The sequence below is a fragment of the Chiloscyllium punctatum genome, chromosome 13 (assembly GCF_047496795.1).
Source record: "Chiloscyllium punctatum isolate Juve2018m chromosome 13, sChiPun1.3, whole genome shotgun sequence".
NCBI lineage: Eukaryota > Metazoa > Chordata > Chondrichthyes > Orectolobiformes > Hemiscylliidae > Chiloscyllium > Chiloscyllium punctatum.
Genome location: NC_092751.1, coordinates 86,704,915 through 86,723,388, shown reverse-complemented (window position 1 = coordinate 86,723,388; position 18,474 = coordinate 86,704,915). Strand labels below are relative to the sequence as shown.

The 18,474-nt window shown below is 44.6% G+C and overlaps 1 protein-coding gene across 2 annotated transcripts in view; it reads right to left on the bottom strand.

The window, feature by feature from the left end:
* Positions 1 to 447: 447 nt before the first annotated feature.
* LOC140484606 (transmembrane protein 150A-like) overlaps positions 448 to 18,474 on the bottom strand; it is a 120,950-nt gene continuing 102,923 nt past the window's right edge. For both annotated transcript variants that reach the window (XM_072583112.1, XM_072583113.1), the window contains 2 exons: positions 2,244 to 2,421; positions 448 to 2,125 (listed from right to left, as the gene is read on the bottom strand). In XM_072583112.1, the coding sequence (XP_072439213.1) occupies positions 1,881 to 2,125; positions 2,244 to 2,421 (423 nt within the window). In that variant the 3' untranslated portion in view covers positions 448 to 1,880. The remainder of the gene's footprint in view (positions 2,126 to 2,243; positions 2,422 to 18,474) is intronic.

The following is an 18,474-nucleotide window of genomic DNA, read 5'->3' as shown; positions in this document are numbered from 1 at the left end:
GGTGGTAGTGTCCCTACCTCTGAGCCAAGAGGCCTGCATTCAAGTCCCACCCCCTCCAGAGATGTGTCATAATATCCCTGAATAGATTGTTTAAACAATTGACGGTGGAACCTCGATTATCCGAATTTCAGATTATCCAGACAAGATCGCAAGGTCCTGATGCTAGGCCAAACTGTGTCATCTGGCATTCAATTATTCCGAACAAGGAACTCCCCACCCGTGTTGTTCGGATAATTGAGGCTCCTCTGTATAATCTGCAACGATGTCTTCAATGAGATGATGGCCAACAACCATCTTCCTCTGTACTAGGTGTTAATTTAATCCAGATTAATTAATTTAATGCTCACCCCACCCCCACCCACCAACTGCCAAATTCCCATTGACTCTAGTTTTTCTTGGGCTGTTGGATGCCACACTCAGTCAATTGATGTCAACTCTGTTCTCCCTCTGATATCTGAGCTGTGGGCAGAGTGCAACTCCTTCACATGTAAACTGTTACTTGGTATTTATTTCTAATTCAGGTCTGTAAATGATGATAAGATGGCTGGAGCTGTAGTTTATTTACTACAAGAGCAAATGATCAATAAGCAACATTTCTGATCATATGGTTGTTTGCTTAAAATGTGTACATGCATGTTAAAAATATTCAACAACTCAGATGGACTAACTGTTTGTCACACACAGAAGAGACTTAGGCCCTACAGATAGCCATATGCCAGCAGATTGCACCACATGAAGATCAGAAATTGTCATCAACTGTACAAAATCTGATACAACAATAACCTGTGTTCATCTAGCACCTTTAACACAGTAAAAATGTCCCAGAGTTTTCACCGGAAAATTATCAGTAAATTTGGTGCATGATGAAACAATAAGACAGGGAACAATAAGTTTAATCAATGGTTTTAAGGTCCGTGATTAAGAGATGAGGAAGAGAGGTAGAGGCAGTGAAGATTTCTGAAGGGTTTCCAAAACTTAGGGACTAGTTGGCTGGAGGCCCACAAAAATGGGCAGGAAATGAAATCAGGCATGCAAGAGATGCAGATCGGAGAGACCTTGGAAAGGTTTAGGATTGAACAAGGATAAACAACTCAGGGAAAAATATGGAGAGCAAGGTTCAATGGATACAAGGGTCAATACAAAGGCTTCTGAGAGAATGTGGTATCAGACACATCCTCTCAGAGACAGAGAAGGGCAGGCGGAGGCAGAGGTTAGATCAGTTAAAACAACACAGACGCACGGAATGGGGGAAGGAGGTGGATGCAGGGTCAGGGCAGAGAGGGTGGGAATACATCGATCCAGAGTCAGATTCCTTCACTGATTAACCTGCTCCTGGCCATAATCAACTCCCCAGCAAATGGAAATGCTAATATCTTAGAAACAGCGGTCTCCCCTGTTCAGCCTAAACGTGAAAGATAACTTGTAAACACATTGAGATCAGCTACCGATAAATGGAAATTATATTTTAAAAAGTGAACTTTATCATTTCAGTTTGAGAGTTGACCTGTCCCATTTACATGAATAAGTGTTACAAGTAACTTAAGGACATCAAATGTCTTTCACAATACTCTGAATTGTCGAATTACTCGCGGTCATAAAATATATAATTCATTTCTGTTATAAAAATCAAACTTTATAAAAAAAATTTAAATTCCATAGAAAGGTTCCAAAAATATCATTGGAGAAAGGAGAGGTTTGGTCCTTTTGTGATGGCTTTTGTGTAACAGTATCCCTGGTTTGCTGAAGGATCTGAGGTATTTAATGATTTATCTCCCCCTCTGTTCCGACAGGCAGTAATGCTCCACAGATAGCGCCCCCCCCCAGCCCCACCCCATTCACGACAGAGTTATAGTTCGACCTGTCTGTGGAGATCTCAAAGCTTAGATCATGGCAATGGCCTCTTGGGTACGGCTGGGGCCTGAGCTGGGAGCCATATTGGCGTCTGCTTTACAGTTTGTCTTCTTGTCTCTCTTTGCCAGCATTTCAAGGAAGGTGTTTTGAGTGATGGAGCCGAACTCCACAGCGAATGTCCCATAGAAAATGAGGATGATGATGGTGAAAACCCACTCGCATATAGCTGCCGCATGCTGGAGCTGGGAGCTTTCCTGCATGAAGAAGACCCCACCTGGAAAGACAGTTAAGGAATTTAGAAACCTGCTATGAGTTTCTAGGTTGTATTTGGGATATACTTAAGAGATAGTGTGGGCAATATTCCTGAAACAGGCGCACTGCAGAAAGGATACTCATAACAAGGTTGATGAAGGCCACAATGGTGAGGAATGCACGGCAGTGGCCGATCTGGTAGTCCAGGGAGTTCTTTGCTATCCTGTAAGTGAGCACCGATTGGAAACAGATGAACAGCATACTGCTGGGGAACCCCACTCCAGCACCAACATAGTGTAGCACTTTGGCATTGTCAACCTGCAGGAACAAGACAGTTCGGCTGTTAAAACCGACGCCACCCTCTTCCCTTCGCTTTCACGTGCTGATCTTTCAAGTATCTCAATAGATGGTGGAATTTTAATTTTAATATTTGAAAATCTGGAATTCAGAGTCTAATGATGATGATGAAACCATTGTCGATTGCTGGGAAAACTCATCTGGTTCACTAATGTCCTTGAGGCAAGGAAACCGTCATCCTTACCTGGTCTGGTCCACATGTGACTCCTGACCCACAATAAATACTGGCCTGGCCAGTGATGCCCTCATCCTGGGAATGAAATTTTTAAAAATCAGCTTTTTTAAAACCTCTGTGCTTGGATCCTCAGAACAGGGAAGTGGTGGATGTTTGTACAATTGCAACATTTAAAAGGCATTTGGATGGGTATATGAATAGGAAGGGTTTGAAGGGATATGGGCCGGGTGCTGGCAGGTGGGACTGGATTGGGTTGGGGTATCTGATCGGCATGGACGGGTTGGACCAAAGGGTCTGTTTCTATGCTGTACATCTCTATGACTCTACAATCTAAAGCCCAGTGAATGAAGCTCCAGTCCAAAGCTGCAACATTTCCTAAAATCACATGATCAGGCTACGCAACCGATTGGCTCACTGACACTTATTTTCTGCACTTTTGTCAAATTAGTAAGAAGCCAAATCCTAGGGGAGATATGATACAGTGTATTAATATGGACTCCGATGGTGCAGTTCCACTTAGCAAAGGGTCAAGTCTCAAGAACTCTGACTTGCATTAACATCTCTGAACAGGTTGATTAGGAAAATATCTCCAAAGTACTGATCTAATAGAGTGGTCTTCCATAGGGCAAATGGAGATGGGAAATATTAATCACAGAAAGTGTCTCTTCAGCGCATCACATCTGCACCCGAGCCCACTTTCCAGCAACTGATCCAGGGCCTGACGAATTACAGCCAGATCCACCTTCCTTTCAAATGAGTTGAAGCTTTATGCCTCGACCACCAAACTGGGCAGTGAATTCCAGACATCCACCACCCTCTACTCATCCACGCAGTGAACCCTAGACCCCTGCCACTTTCTGGATGAAACATCTTTCCTCTTGTCCCCTCAATTCCTTTTACCAATTACGTGAAATCATGTGGACCAACAATGATTATTTACGTTGCTAATTGAACTTAGTCAAATCCTACGAGGAGAGACTGAGGAGAAAGGGCCTGTGTTCATCAGGTTTAAAAGATTGAAGTGTATAACATTAAGACAGGGCTGGACAGGGTAGATGCAGCCAGACCATTTCCCCCTTGCTGGGGATCTGGAACTCGGACACACAGTTATAGGATGAGAGGTAGGCCATTTAGGACTGAGGTGAAGAGGAATTCCTTCTCTCAGTGGGTGGTGAATCTTTGGAATTCTTGACCCCAGAGGCCTATGGAGGCTCAGTCATTAAATATATTAAAGGCAGAGAGCGACAGATTTCTACACAAAGATATGTCGGAGAATGGCATGGAGGTAGAGACTAGACCTGATCTTATTGTACGGTGGAACAGTCTCAAGGAGACAAATTATTACCCCTGCTCTTACATCCTATATTCCCAAGGAGTTCACAAGATCATTACAAAGCAAGATCCAATGTCAACGGCAAAGTTGCATTGATATAGCATCTTTAATATTGTGAAATGTTCCAGTGCATCTCACAGTAATATTGTCAAATTCAATTTGACACCAGGCCACTTGTGAAGGTAGCTTTTAAGGCTCCTCCTCAAAGTAGAAATCAGACGTAAAGGAAGAGAAAGAACTCAGGGCCTCAGCAGACGTGGGGTGGGGTGGGGGGGGGGTGGGGGGGGGCAAAAGGGCTTGATGAACTGTGGAACGGAGGAGAAGTGCAGCAAGTAGGATTTCCAAATCAGAAACAAGCAGAAGTGGATTACAAACAGATGCACGTGTTCTTGAGGTGTAAAAGCAGTAAATGCTGGAGAACCTCAGCAGGTTTGACAGCATCTGAAATAGAGTTGATGTTTTGGGTCTGATATAGTCTACAATATGTTGCTTTCATTTAATTGCTCTTTAGGAGTAACACCTAATGGACAGCAGAGGGCAGTCAACACAACATACTGCACTAACAGGTCTGAGTGATACAAACAGTTACAGAGCATATCATAAAGGTCAAGGCATTATGACAGCAATGTTCCAGTATCTGTCGGAAATGTTTCGTAAATACGGATACAAAAGGAAAACAAGCAGAACCTAGGATCTACATAAGGAGTGCAAGATGCAATGGGCTGTTTCAAACTGAGGACAAATATCTTCATATAGACAGTAGTGACCCTGTGAAACTCTCTAACACAGGAGGCTATGGAGGTGAAGACACTGAATATATTTAAGGAAGAGACAAATAGATTTATACAAGTTCAAAATGTTGGGGAGAAAGGAGTCTGATGTTGAGATAGAATAGTGGACGTGATGGGCTGACTGGCCTATGTTGACTCCTATTTTCTACATTTCTAAGAGATCTCCGGCGCAGAGATTCCCAGAATGCAAACAGGCTCAATGTCTACCAGGTATACCAGCCACACAAACAGCTTGGCCTAATGTCCAGCAAGCAGTCTGGCAGCACTCAGAAGTGTTGGCAGTGGTAGTGCCATTACTCTAGTGATGGAGAGGGATAAGTGTGCATTGCAGGGCAGGGAAATTATGATGCGGTGAGGCACCGACTTAGGATGCGTGGCTTGGAAAAGTAGGCTTCAAGGCAAGGGCGCAATTGATATGTGGAGCTTGTTCAAGGAGCAACTATTGAGTGTCCTTGATAAGTATGTACCTGTCAGGCAGGGAGGAAAGGGTCGTGTGAGGGAGCCGTGGTTTAATAAGGAATTGGAATCCCTTGTTAAAGGGAAGAGGGTGGCCTATGTAAAGATGAGGCGTGAAGGTTCAATTGGGGCGATTGAGAGTTATAAGGTAGCCAGGAAGGATCTGAAGAGAGAGCTAGGAGCAGCAAGGAGGGGACATGAAAAGTCCTTAGTTGGTAGGATTAGGGAAAACCCAAAGACTTTCTATAGGTATGCCAGGAATAAAAGAATGACTAGGGTAGGAATGGATGCTGCCTGAACTGCTGTGCTCTTCCAGCACCACTAATCCAGTATTTGATTTTCAGCATCTGCAGTCATTGTTTTTACCTAGGAATAGGTCCAGTCAAGGATAGTAGTGGGGAGTTGTGTGTGGAGGCTGAAGAGATTGGGGAGACACTGAATGAATACTTTTCGTCAGTATTCACTCAGGAATAGGACATTGTTGCCAATGTGAATACTGAGTCACAATTAATTAGAATGGATGGCTTTGAGGTATGTAGGGAAGAGGTGTTGGAAATTCTGGAAAGGGTGAAAATAGATGTCCCCTGGGCCTGATGGCATTTATCCTAGGATTCTCTGGGAAGCAAGGGAGGAGATTGCAGAGCCATTGGCCTTGATTTTTATGTCCTCGTTGTCTACAGGAATAGTGCCAGAAGACTGAAGGATAGCAAATGTGGTTCCCTTGTTCAGGAAGGGGAGTAGGGATAACCCTAGTAACTATAGGCCGGTGAGTCTCCCTTCTGTTGTGGGCAAAGTCTTAGAGAGAATTGTAAGGGATAGGATTTATGAACATCTGGATAGGAATAATGTGATCAAGGATAGTCAGCATGGTTTTGTGAAGGGCAGGTCGTGCCTCACAAACCTTATTGAATTCTTTGAGAAGGTGACTAAGGAGGTGGACGAGGGTAAAGCGGTAGATGTGGTGTATATGGATCTTAGTAAGGCGTTTGATAAGGTTCCCCATGGTAGGCTACTGCAAAAAATACGGAGGTATGGCATTGAGGGTGAGTTGGAGGTTTGGATTAGGAATTGGCTGGCTGGAAGAAGACAGAGGGTAGTAGTTGATAGTAAAGGTTCATCTTGGAGTGCAGTTACTAGCGGTGTTCCGCAAGGATCTGTTTTGGGACCATTGCTGTTTGTCATTTTTATAAATGACCTGGAGGAGGGGCTAGAAGATTGGGTGAGCAAGTTTGCGGATGATACGAAAGTCGGTGGAGTTGTTGACAGTGAGGAAGGATGTGTCAGGTTACAGCGGGATATAGCTAAGCTGCAGAGCTGGGCAGAAAGGTGGCAAATGGAGTTCAATGTGGGTAAGTGTGAGGTGATTCACTTTGGTATGAGTAACAAAAAGATGGCGTACTGGGCTAATGGTCGGATACTTGGTAGTGTGGATGCGCAGAGGGATCTTGGTGTCCATGTACACAGATCTCTGAAAGTTGCCACCCAGGTAAATAGTGCGGTGAAGAAGACATATGGCGTACTGGCTTTTATTGGTAGAGGAATTGAGTTCCGGAGTCCTGAGGTCATGTTGCAGTTGTATAAGACTCTGGTACGGCCGCATCTGGAGTATTGTGTGCAGTTTTGGTCGCCATACTATAGGAAGGATGTGGAGGCACTGGAACAAGTGCAGAGGAGGTTTACCAGGATGTTGCCTGGTATGGTAGGAAAATCGTATGAGGAAAGGCTGAGGCACTTGGGGCTGTTTTCATTAGAGAAAAGAAGGTTTAGGGGTGACTTGATAGAGGTGTACAAGGTGATTAGGGGTTTAGATATGGTTGACCATGAGAACCTTTTTCCACATATGGAGTCAGCTATTACGAGGGGGCATAGTTTTAAATTAAGGGGTGGTAGGTATAGGACAGATGTTAGGGGTAGATTCTTTACTCAGCGAGTTGTGAGTTCATGGAATGCCCTGCCAGTAGCAGTGGTGGACTCTCCCTCTTTATGGGCATTTGAACGGGCATTGGATAGGCATATGGAGGATCGTGGGCTAGTGTAGGTGAGGTGGGCTTGGATCGGCGCAACATCGAGGGCCGAAGGGCCTGTACTGCGCTGTATTGTTCTATGTTTCTATGGCACTGGAGAGGCAGAGCTGGGCATTGGCATTGTGGAAGTGGAAGCTAATCCTGTGTCTGCTGATAGAGGCCATGAGCAGGAGGAGGCCATTTCAGCCCTTTACAACTACTCCACCATTCAATAGGATCATGGCTGATTGTCCACCTCAGTGTGTAATTCTATGTCTCTGCATACCAACTCCTCCCTACACTTTTTAATGCTTTTAAAATCTAAAATATGTATCTCTGTTTTGCTTGAATATATTCAGTGATTTGCCCTCCACAGCCTTTAAGTGAAGAAATTTTCATCACTCATTCCGAAATTGTTTACCCCATATCCCAAGATTACGTTCCCTGGTTCGAGACCCTAACACCAGGGGAAACAACCTCCCTACAGCCAGTCTGTCCAATCCTGTTAGAAGTTTAAGCATTTCAATTGGATCCCCACTCGTTCTTATAAACTTCAGTAAATACAGGCCCAGTCAAACCAATCTATGCTCACAGGAGAGCCACTCCTGCATCCCTAGTATTAGCCTAGCAAATCTCCACTGCACTCATTCTGTGGCAAATACACTCTTTCTTAGATAGGGTGGCCAAAACATTATACAAGTCTCCAGATCTGGTCTCACTAAGGCCCTGTATAATCCTTACTTGTTGTGCAACGAAGACCAACAAAGCATATTCCTTCCTAATCATAGAATTCCTACAGTGCAGTTAGAGACCATTCAGCCTCTACTGAACAGCGACCACCATATCGCCATAGTTACCATAGTTAACCCACTGACCCTGCACACTGGGGGGTAATTTAGCATTGCCAATCTGTATATATTTGGACTGTGGAGGAAACCCACACAGTGATAGAGAGAACTCCTTACAGTTGTCCAAGGGTGGAATCGAACCAGGGTCCTCGTTGCTGTGAGGCAGCAGTGCTAACCAATTAGTTACCCCATTGCTTGCTGCATCTCCAAATGACGTTGTCGAGGTGTAAATCAGCTTAGGGGTGGGAAGGGGATGCTTGAGAGTATGAGAGAGAAAATAAAAGGCTTAATTTGAAATGCAATCAATCAAGTAGGAACTGCACAAAAGCACATACCTCAGAGTAGAAACCTCAGAGCGTGGTTGAGCTGTAAATCTATCGACAGGCTGAACAGTATGAACAGGGATAATGTTCCACAAAAAGTAAGTTGCTTGTGACTCTGGTATTGTAATCAAGTGGCAGGGAAGATTGAAAACAATAGGAAGGGTTGACAGGAGATCTGGGAAGGGAGCTGGGAGATAACACGAGACTCAAGGACCTGAAAGAGTGGATGGAGATTTGAAATAAGATTTTCCAGGTCAGGCAGCATCCGAAGAGCTGGAGAGTCGATGTTTCGAGCATAAGCTCTTCTAACAGGAATGATATCACCTTCCTGTTGAACAGCTTAAGCTTGAAACATCGACTCTCCTGCTCCTCGGATGCTGCCTGACCGGATGTGCTTTTCCAGCACCACACTCTTTGACTCTGCTGTCCAGCACCTGCAGTCCTCACTTTCTCCCAATAAGATTATCCACCCTCTGAGAGAGTTCTGTACCTTCTCAAGATTAATAATCAATCATTAGTATAAGACCTTGAGCACCCCAAGAAAAACCAAATAGAAGCATTAAAACATAGCTTTCCAAAAACTTTCTTTGAATGTTCGTGTTCGTCAGAAACATTCCAGACATGGAAAAAATACCTGTTTGATAAGACAGTGGAGAATTGTTTAGAACTTCCAGCCTTTCCAATTGGCACACCCAAGATTTCGGTGAAGCTGGGGCTTAAAGAAGACAAGGCCGAGAGTTGCTTTCGTCAAAATGTTCCAGACCATGTGGAGGCTCAGTGGAGTAGAGAGAGAGAAAAACCGTTCCCACAGATGCCAGGATCGGGACTGGGAGGGCACAGGTTTCAGGTCAATGCCAGAGGAAACAATGGAGACAGGAGCAGAAACACAGTGAGAGGTTCAGATCTGGAGCAGGTGGCCTTAGAGTATGGCCCAATCTTTGAAACTGAAGCATTTTCAGGGAAAAGACCTCAGAGTGGCACTTCGTTCCTTCAGACAGCCATCTCAGAGATGATGGGTTGATGATCTTCTGAGCAGTATTTTACTTGTGGCTGGAATGTGGGAGCTGTGTGCTGAGAGGCAGGAAGATACATAATGGAACTTCCTGATGACAGCCAATCAGAGTTAGTAACCTAACATTGGAGATAGACGATAGGTCAGGATGGAAGAATGGAGGGGCATCTTTCTGAGAGTAGCAGAGAGAACCTGTCGGCTTTGATGGACACAGGGACAGCATCTCTATCGCCAGATCTAAGGCAAAGAAGCAAGACTGATTAATCGCTCTTCTAAAGGGGCAGTACAGACACAATAGACTGAACGGCATCCTCTTTGGTGCTGTAAGATTCGGTCATTCTCCTGACAGACACACTTACTGACCTGCTGAGCCTTTTGATTGGCTCAGCCATTTCACAACACCTTCTTGGGCTAGAATTATCAGCATATGTCAGAATAATGCCACAAAGTCAGTCGAAAATTGAGCCCTGAAGTCCTTCATAAGATAGTAATAAAGCTTTTCAGAGACACAACGAGGGTATTAACATCAAAGTATGTATGTGTGTATACATGCATGTGGGTGGTCGGGAGTCAAAGGGAGTGGAGAATGGGGTAATGTTTTCGATCTGTGTTCCGACTGTGAGCTCCCTGCATTACAATCGCTGCACTGGCGCTTAATGAGTTAATGCAAAATCCTGAAAATCACAATCAAAGAGTAGTCAGTGCAACGGTCTCAATAGTTACCAGCAAAAACATTTCCATATGCTGTGGAGAATATCTAATGTTAATAATTCATTCAGTCAAAAACACCTCATAAAAGTGTAATTATTTTTTAGGGGACTATCTTCAATCCTCAGCCTGGACACTGGGAGCAGTCACTTCCAAGATCTTTGAACTGTGACCAATAAAAAGGCCACTTCTGTCTTTCAGCTTGATCTTTTGATCTCAGAGATAAGCCAGATAGAAAATAGTTCTGAGGTTTCTTTTCAGGCACCCTGCTGTGTAATATTGAGGCAGCAGATGTGAATCAGTCCAGACACTTAATCCCTTTGTTTCGTTTACCAACTTTCATCTTGCACTTAGACTGATGTTCACTTTCGAGAATTTTCCTTTCTTTATTCCCAGGGTGTGAGAGGCACTGACTAGACCACCACTAAGTGCCTCTTCCTAACTGACCTTTAACCATTGGTGGTGAGCCTCCATTCTGATGCCCAGCAGTTCATAGACAGTAGGAACACCCACAAATGACTCTGAGGATGTTGACCCAGTGACAATAAATAAATGGCGATATAGTTGTAAATCAGGATGAACTGTGACCTCGAGAGGAAATTGCAGTAGGCAGTGGGCCCATGCCTGTGCTGCTTTGTCCTTCTAGATGGTAGAGGTCACAGATTTGGAAGGTGCTGCCGATGAAGCCATGAATGTACTTCTTCCAGAAGGTGTTGTATAAGGTAATGGTTCTGAAGGGGTTAATATAGAAGCTGAATTTAGCTCCACCCAATCTGATGATGCGACAGTCTCTGGATGGAGGAGAGACAGTAGTTCAAGGTGTCAATGGAGGCAGATGGGTCTTCTCTGGCTCCTGACAGTCTGAGTAATTATGCCAAACAAGTCAATACAAGTTGTATTTAAACTATTGCTATTGTGCAGTAAATTTCATCTTGTTTTGTAAGACAAGTGCCTCTTCTTGCTAAGAATTAATAGTGGGTTATCCTCTACTGGGGCTAAGTAGGTAGGCTGTCAGACACAGGGAGGAAGGAAGGAAGGAAGGTCACAGCATTTTACCCCAACCACCAGCAGTTGGCATCGCAACATGAGGCAGCTTGTACACATCAGCGTGGGGCAACTGAATATTGAAGGTGATGGATAGCTGCAAATCAAGCGGGTTGCTTTGTCCTGGTTGGTGTCAAGCTTCTCAAGTGTTGTTGGAACCGGACTTATCCAGACAAGTGGAGAGCATTCCATCGCACTGCTGACTTGTGCTTTATGGATGGAAGCATAGTAGCCCAATTGTGCAGATAAGAGACCATTCGGCCTATCAGGTGTATACCGACCCTCCAGGGAACAATCCACGCAGACCTGTAAACCTTGCATTTACCATGGATAACCTACCTAGCCTGAATATCTTTTGACACTATGGCAATTTAGCTTGACCACCTGACCTGCATATCTTTAGACTGTGGGAGGAAACCGGAGCACCTGGAGGAAACCCATGCAGATGCGGGTTAATGTGCAAACTCCACACAGACAGTCACCCAAGGCTGGAATCGAACCTGGATCCCTGGCGCTGTGAAGGAGCAGTGCTAACCCCATGCTACTCCTAAGGTTTCAATTGCTACAATTATGTGGGACTTTGGTAACATCACACCCTGAAGAATGGGTGCAATCTCAGTCTCTATATTTAAGGAAGGTACAGTCAAGGTTCACTTGACTGGCCCCTAGGATGAGCAGGTTACCCTACGATAGGAGACTGAGTAAATTGGATCGATACTCTCTGGGTTTTAAAAGAATGACAGGTGATCTCAAAGAAACATTCAAAATTATGAATGCTTAACCAGATGAGCACTGTGACATCACTTCCTGTGGTAGAGGAATCTCAAACATGGAGGCACACTCTCAGGATAAGGGGCTGATCATTTTGGACTATGCTGGAGGAGATATTTCTTCACTCACAGGATTGGGAGGGTTGTGGATGAAGGATGAGACAGACAGAGGGACAGGGGAGGTGGGTGGGAAAGTGGAGGTGAAGTCTAAGATCTGCGATGATTATATTGAATGGTGGAGCAGGTTCAATAGACTATATGCTCATTTCGAATTCCTCTTTCTTAAATCCTTATGTTTTGTAGAGGCAGGATATTACACAGAATTCCCAAACTCTGATCTGCTTTGGTACCTACAGTACTTATATGGCTGGTTCAATTATATGTTTATCAATAGTAACTGCTAAGATACTGATGGTGTAGGATTCAGCGATAGTAAGATCTTTCAGTGACAAGGGGCGACGGTTAGATTCTCTCTTGTTGTGGAGATGGTCATTGCCTGGTAATATGTGGTGGGAATGTTACTTCCCATTTCTCAGCCAAAGCCCGAATGTTAACCAGGCATTTGGACATGGACTGCTTCAGGAGCTGAGGTACCATGAATGGTGCTAAACTTCATGCAATCATCAGCAAACATCCCTGCTCCTGATTCGGTGACTGGAAGGTTGGGAGGATAAGGTCATTGATGAAGAAGCTGACGATGTTTGGGCCTCGGACACTATCCTGATGACCTCCTGAAAAGATGTCCTGGAGCTGAGATGACTGACCTCCAACAACTAAGACCTTGCTTTGTGCAAAGTATGACTCAGATCAGTGGAGAGGTTTTCCCCAGATTCCCATTGACTCCAGTTTCACTCAGGTTCCTTGATGCCACACTCGGTTAGGTGCGGCCTTGATGTCAAGGGAAGCCACTCACACCTCACCTTTGGAATTCAGCTGTTTTGTTCGTGTCTGAACCAAGAACGTGAGAGAGTCAGGAGCTGAGTGGCCGTGGCAGAACTCACGGTGCACATTGATGAGCAGGTCACTTCTTCACAAGTGTCACTCACTAGCACTGTTGATTCCTCTTTGCATCACTTTGCTGATGATGATTAACTGGTCTGTTGAAGCGGTATTTGGTTAATTCAAGATCTAGAGTCCTGCTAGAGTTAATATTTCTGGTTGCTGACCATTGCCATTCGACAGATGAAACATTAACTCTTTCTCTCTGTATAGACGCTGCCTGACCTGCTGAGAATCTCAAGCATTTGTCTGTTTTGATTCCAGATTTCCAGCATCCGTACCACTTTACACTTTTGAACAGATCAAGCTGAACTATACATAGTATCGACAATGTCTTCACCTGCTGTCTGAGGAGCAAGCTCAAAAGAAAAGCCATCGTAAAAAATTACTGCACAGGCAGGGAAGCTGTATTTTGGGGCTGATTATAGATGGAGATGGATCATTCTCAAATATACCCAATTTCCCTTTCATGAAGTCACACTGACTCTGTTTGATTAGATCATGGTTTTCCAATTGTTCTGCTGTTATTTTCTTAATAATTTATTCCAATACATTTCCAACAATAGATGTGAGACTAATCAGCTTCGGTTACCCAGCTTTTGTCTTCCTTCTTTTTTGAATTGAGGTGTCACACTGGCAATTTTCCAATCCTCTCCAGAGATCCTGGATTTTCCAGAATCCAAGGATTTTTGGAAAATTACAACCAATACATCCACCACCTCTTTTAGGATCCGAGGAAGCAAACTATTAGTATCAGGGGTCTTCTCTGCCTTTAGCCTCATTAGTTTGTCTCTGACCACTTCTTTAGTGATGGTAGAATCCCTGCAGTATGGAAGCAGGCCATTCAGCCCATTGAGTCCACACCTTTCCGAAGAGCATTGCCTCCAGACTCACCACCCTATCCCTGTAATCCTGCACTTCCCAATGGACACGATGGACAATTTAGCATGTGCAATATCTGTGTAATATCCTGCCTCTACAAAGCATGAGGATTAAAGAAAGAGGGATTTGAGATGAGCATATAGTCCATTGAGCCTGCTCCACCTAACCTGCACATCTTTGGACCATAGGAAGAAACTAGAGCAGCCAGAAGAAAACTATGCAGACACGGGGAGAACTCCACCCAGACAGTCACCCGAGGCTGGAATTATATCCAGGTCCCTGGCGCTGTGAGGCAGCAGTGCCACCCCAGTGATGACTTAATTCCTCCACCACATTCTTTAATATTAATGGAATGTTCAAAGTATCTTGCCCTGTACAGAGGGTATAGGGATAGTGCAGAGTGGGCTTGCTTTATAGGGATGGTGTAGAGTGGGCTTGCTTTATAGGGACGGTGCAGAGTGGGCTTGCTTTAGAGGGACGGTGCAGAGTGGGCTTGCTTTATAGGGACGGTGCAGAGTGGGCTTGCTTAATAGGGACAGTGTAGAATGGGCTTGCTTTATAGGGACGGTGCAGAGTGGGCTTGCTTTAGAGGGACGGTGCAGAGTGGGCTTGCTTTATAGGGACAGTGTAGAGTGGGCTTGCTTTATAGGGACGGTGCAGAGTGGGCTTGCTTAATAGGGACAGTGTAGAATGGGCTTGCTTTATAGGGACGGTGCAGAGTGGGCTTGCTTTATAGGGACGGTGCAGAGTGGGCTTGCTTTATAGGGAGGGTATAGACTGTGTTTAGTCAGAGCAGTGGAATTAAATTCTGAAATCTTTAGGCGGAGTAAATCTTTGACAGAAAATATTGAGTACAAGAGCTGGCAGGTCATGTTACAGTTGTACAAGACTTTGGTTTGGCCACATTTGGAATACTGCGTACAATTCTGGTCACCACATTACCAAAAGGATGTGGATGTTTTGGAGAGGGGACAGAGGAGGTTCACCAGGGTGTTGCCTGGTATGGATGGGCGCTAGCTATGAAGAAAGATTGACTAGATTAAGATGATTTTCATTAGGAAGACGATTTTCACTAGGAAGACAGAGGTTGAGGAGGGACCTGATTAAGGCCTACAAAATCATGAGAGGTATAGACAGGGTGGATAACATGAAGCTTTTTCCCAGAGTGCGGACTCGATTACTAGGGGTCATGAGTTCAAGGTGAAAGGGGAAAAGTTTAGGGGTGATATGCATTGAAAGTTCTTCACACAGAGGGTGGTGAATGCCTGGAACGTGTTGCCAGCGGAAGTGGTAGAGATGGGCACGATAGCATCATTTAAGATGTATCTAGACAGATACATGAATGGGCAGGGAGCAGAGGGATACAGACCCTTAAGAAATAGGCGACAGGTTTAGATAGAGAATCTGGATTGGCGCAGGCTTGAAGGGCTGAAGGACCCGTTCCTGTGCTGTAATTTTCTTTGTTCTTGAATTTACTGACAGTTTGAAAGCTCCTGAGCAATGACATAGCTTTTGTACATTTGCCTGACGCCATGCTGTCATCTGTGATGTATTTAAATTAATTTTAAAACAAAGATTGGCCCAGGACCTGAACTTTCTGCATTACTGAGCCTGCTTCAGTTTTAAATGAACCTACCTTTTAAAGGGCCTATGGGTGGGTGAAACAAGCTTAATATTTGTGCTTATAGTGAATTAGTATCCAGGAGGCAAAAAGGCACAAAGAAGGGCTGACATTTTAAACTCTAAACTGACATTCTACACTATTTCTTTCAAAAGCATTTGAAGTATTTTGTTTTCTATTTTCTATTTTTTTTAACAATTCTTTCATGGGACCGTGTTGGCATATATTGTCTATCCCTAGTTGCCCTTTAGAAGGGTAGTGAGCTGCCTTCTTGAACCACTGCAATCCATCTGGTCTAGCTACTCTCCTCCCCCTCCCATATGGTGTTAGGGAGGGTATTCTAGAATTTTGACCCATATTTGTGTTGGTTGGACTCGTGTTTGTACACAGAATGAGTAAGTCTGTCAGTGTTACTCATGGCTGAGAAAGCTAGACCTACAATACAGTTCCATTTCCAGTTTCAGAGACGTAGGATGGAAGGTAGTTAAGAGTCAAGTGTAGAGGCAGAAAACTCAGCTTTCAAGCACTGGGGGATTGTGGGATGGAAGGACAAAATCATCAGCAAATTTTATCAATGATTTGGAGGGCGACATCCTATATTCCCGCTGAAGACTGCAAGTCTTTGGGGCAACAAATGGGCATATGGGCTTTGGGGCTAATGGCATCGGGGCCAGTACGCACCTTGCCACAAGCCAGACAATGGCAGACATTTTCACAGAGAAAGCCTCCTAATTGGCTGCCCCTGTGCTCACTGTCCAATTAAAGATAGGGGATGGAGTCTCTGGACTCTGGTGACCCAATCACAGGACTAGCAGCTCAGGCGTCTTGGAGAGACAGTTGCTGCTGAGGCAAGAAGGAGACATCGAGGGCTGCTCCAACACAGAGGTGCCATTGAAGGCATGAACTGAAATTAATAATTCCGAAAGGCCGATCAGACAGAGCCTCCCTGGAGGTACATAAAGGATGGCACAGATAGGGGAATGTACAAGCAACAGGCAGGAAAGGGTGTGAAAGCTCTGGTCTGATAAAAAGGAGGAGGGGTGGAATTTCCAATTTTATTGTGCATGTTATCATGTTCTGGCTGACATGGTTTAAATAAACAAGCAGATCCTGTGCTGACATGTTACAGCGCCTTCTGCAATTACTATTCAATGGAAGGCTCCATGAGGATTGTCAATGATGGCATCTTCCAGCCTTATTATAGAAACTTCTATTTCATCATCCCTTTAAGGACCAGAAAATCAAGTTACATTCTGATAGAAGGCCACTTCATGATTCCTTGGGATCAAATTCTACATTTCCCAAAATTAAAACAAAGAACTGCAAATGCTGGGAATCTGCAACAGAAACAGAAATTGCTAAAGAAACTCCATAGGTCTGGTGGCATCTGTGAAGAGAAAGCAGAGTCAATGTTTTGAATCTGGTGACCCTTGCTCAGAACTGAAAGCTGCTACATTCCTAGCTACTACTCCGAACAAGGGTCACTGGACCCAAAATGTTAACTTTGATTTCTCTCCACAGATGCTGCCTGAGCTGTTGAGTTTCTCCAACTATTTCTGTTTCTGGTCTACATTCAGACTGGGACGTTTGCGGTGAATTGGACCTAAATTGTAGACTTATCTACTCTGTGCCATGAATTGCTTCCAATGTTTTGAGTGATCCAGCCTGCCTGAGGACCAGAGAACAATGCTGGGATTGTGCACTTGTGTAATGCCTGGCCACAATCAGAGGCAGCACAGTGGCTCAGTGGTTAGCACTGCTGCCTCACAGTGCCAGGGTCCTAGATTCGATTTCAGCCTCAGGCAACTGTCTGTGTGGAATTTGCGTGAGTTTCCTCTGGGTGCTCTGGTTTCCTCCCACAATCCAAAGCTGGATTGGCCATGCTAAATTGCCCATAGTGCTAGGTGCATTAGTCAGGGGTAAATGTGGGGAATGGGTCTGGATGGGTTATCCTTCAGAGGGTCAGTATGGACTTATTGGGCTGAAGGGCCTGTTTCCATAACTGTATAGAATCTAATCTAATCTGTAATATCATAAAACAGGACCTTACATGAAATGATCGCGGTATTGGTTTAATCTTTATAGTTTATGTGTGCAAAGTACCAGGTGAGTCGAGTCAACATTGTGGTTAAACTCCATGGGCATTTGCGTCGAACTTGGCTTCCTGAAGTGGGCTTGGAAACCCAAGTGGGGTCACAGGCTGCAACCTTGGGATAGCAAGTTCCAAGGCAGCAAAGACCACTTCCACCTGCCCCCTCCCAATCCCACTCCACCCCACTCTCACTGAGAGCCTTGAAATGGAGTCACTGTCGGGGAAGCACCAGCGTAAGTTATATCTCACTGCATGGAGTTGACTCCTCACCCAGACAATGAACGTCTTCACCCAGACAGTGGTGAGCCTGTGGAACCCTCTGCCACAGAAAATTGTTGAGGCCAAAACTTGAAGACTTGCAAGAAAGATATGAATATAAGTGTGTGGATATGTTATACAAAAGTAGATATAAGACTGAAGGGATCAAAGTAGGTAGGAAGAAAGCAAGAACAAAGTACTGCGTTGGACAGTGTGCCATGACTATACTGAATGGCAGAATAGGCTTGAAGGGCCAAATAGCATGCTCCTGCTTCTACATTCAGTATTCACAAGATCTGCAAAATAGATACGATATTTATCATTCTATAGTTATAAGGTAGAGCACAAATTGTACTCCCACTGGATTTGGGGTGGCTGTAAGAGTTTGCTCTGGATATATCTGGGGTATGGGTTGGTGTCACTGGGGCAAAAAGGGAATGGAGCTGTCGTTTAGGAGCCCAGGCCAATTTGGCTGTTCAGAACAAATCACTGTAAACATTCCCCTAACGTGGGTCAGGAGAAAGATTTTTTTTCTGTGATCAGGCAATACAGAAGTGCACAATCTCAGCATTGTTCTCTGAGCCTCAGGCAAACTGGATCACTCAAAACATTGGAAACAATTCCTGGCTCAGAGTAGATAAGACTACAATTTGGGTCCAATTCACTGCAAATATCCCCTTAGTCGATGGGCTCACTGTT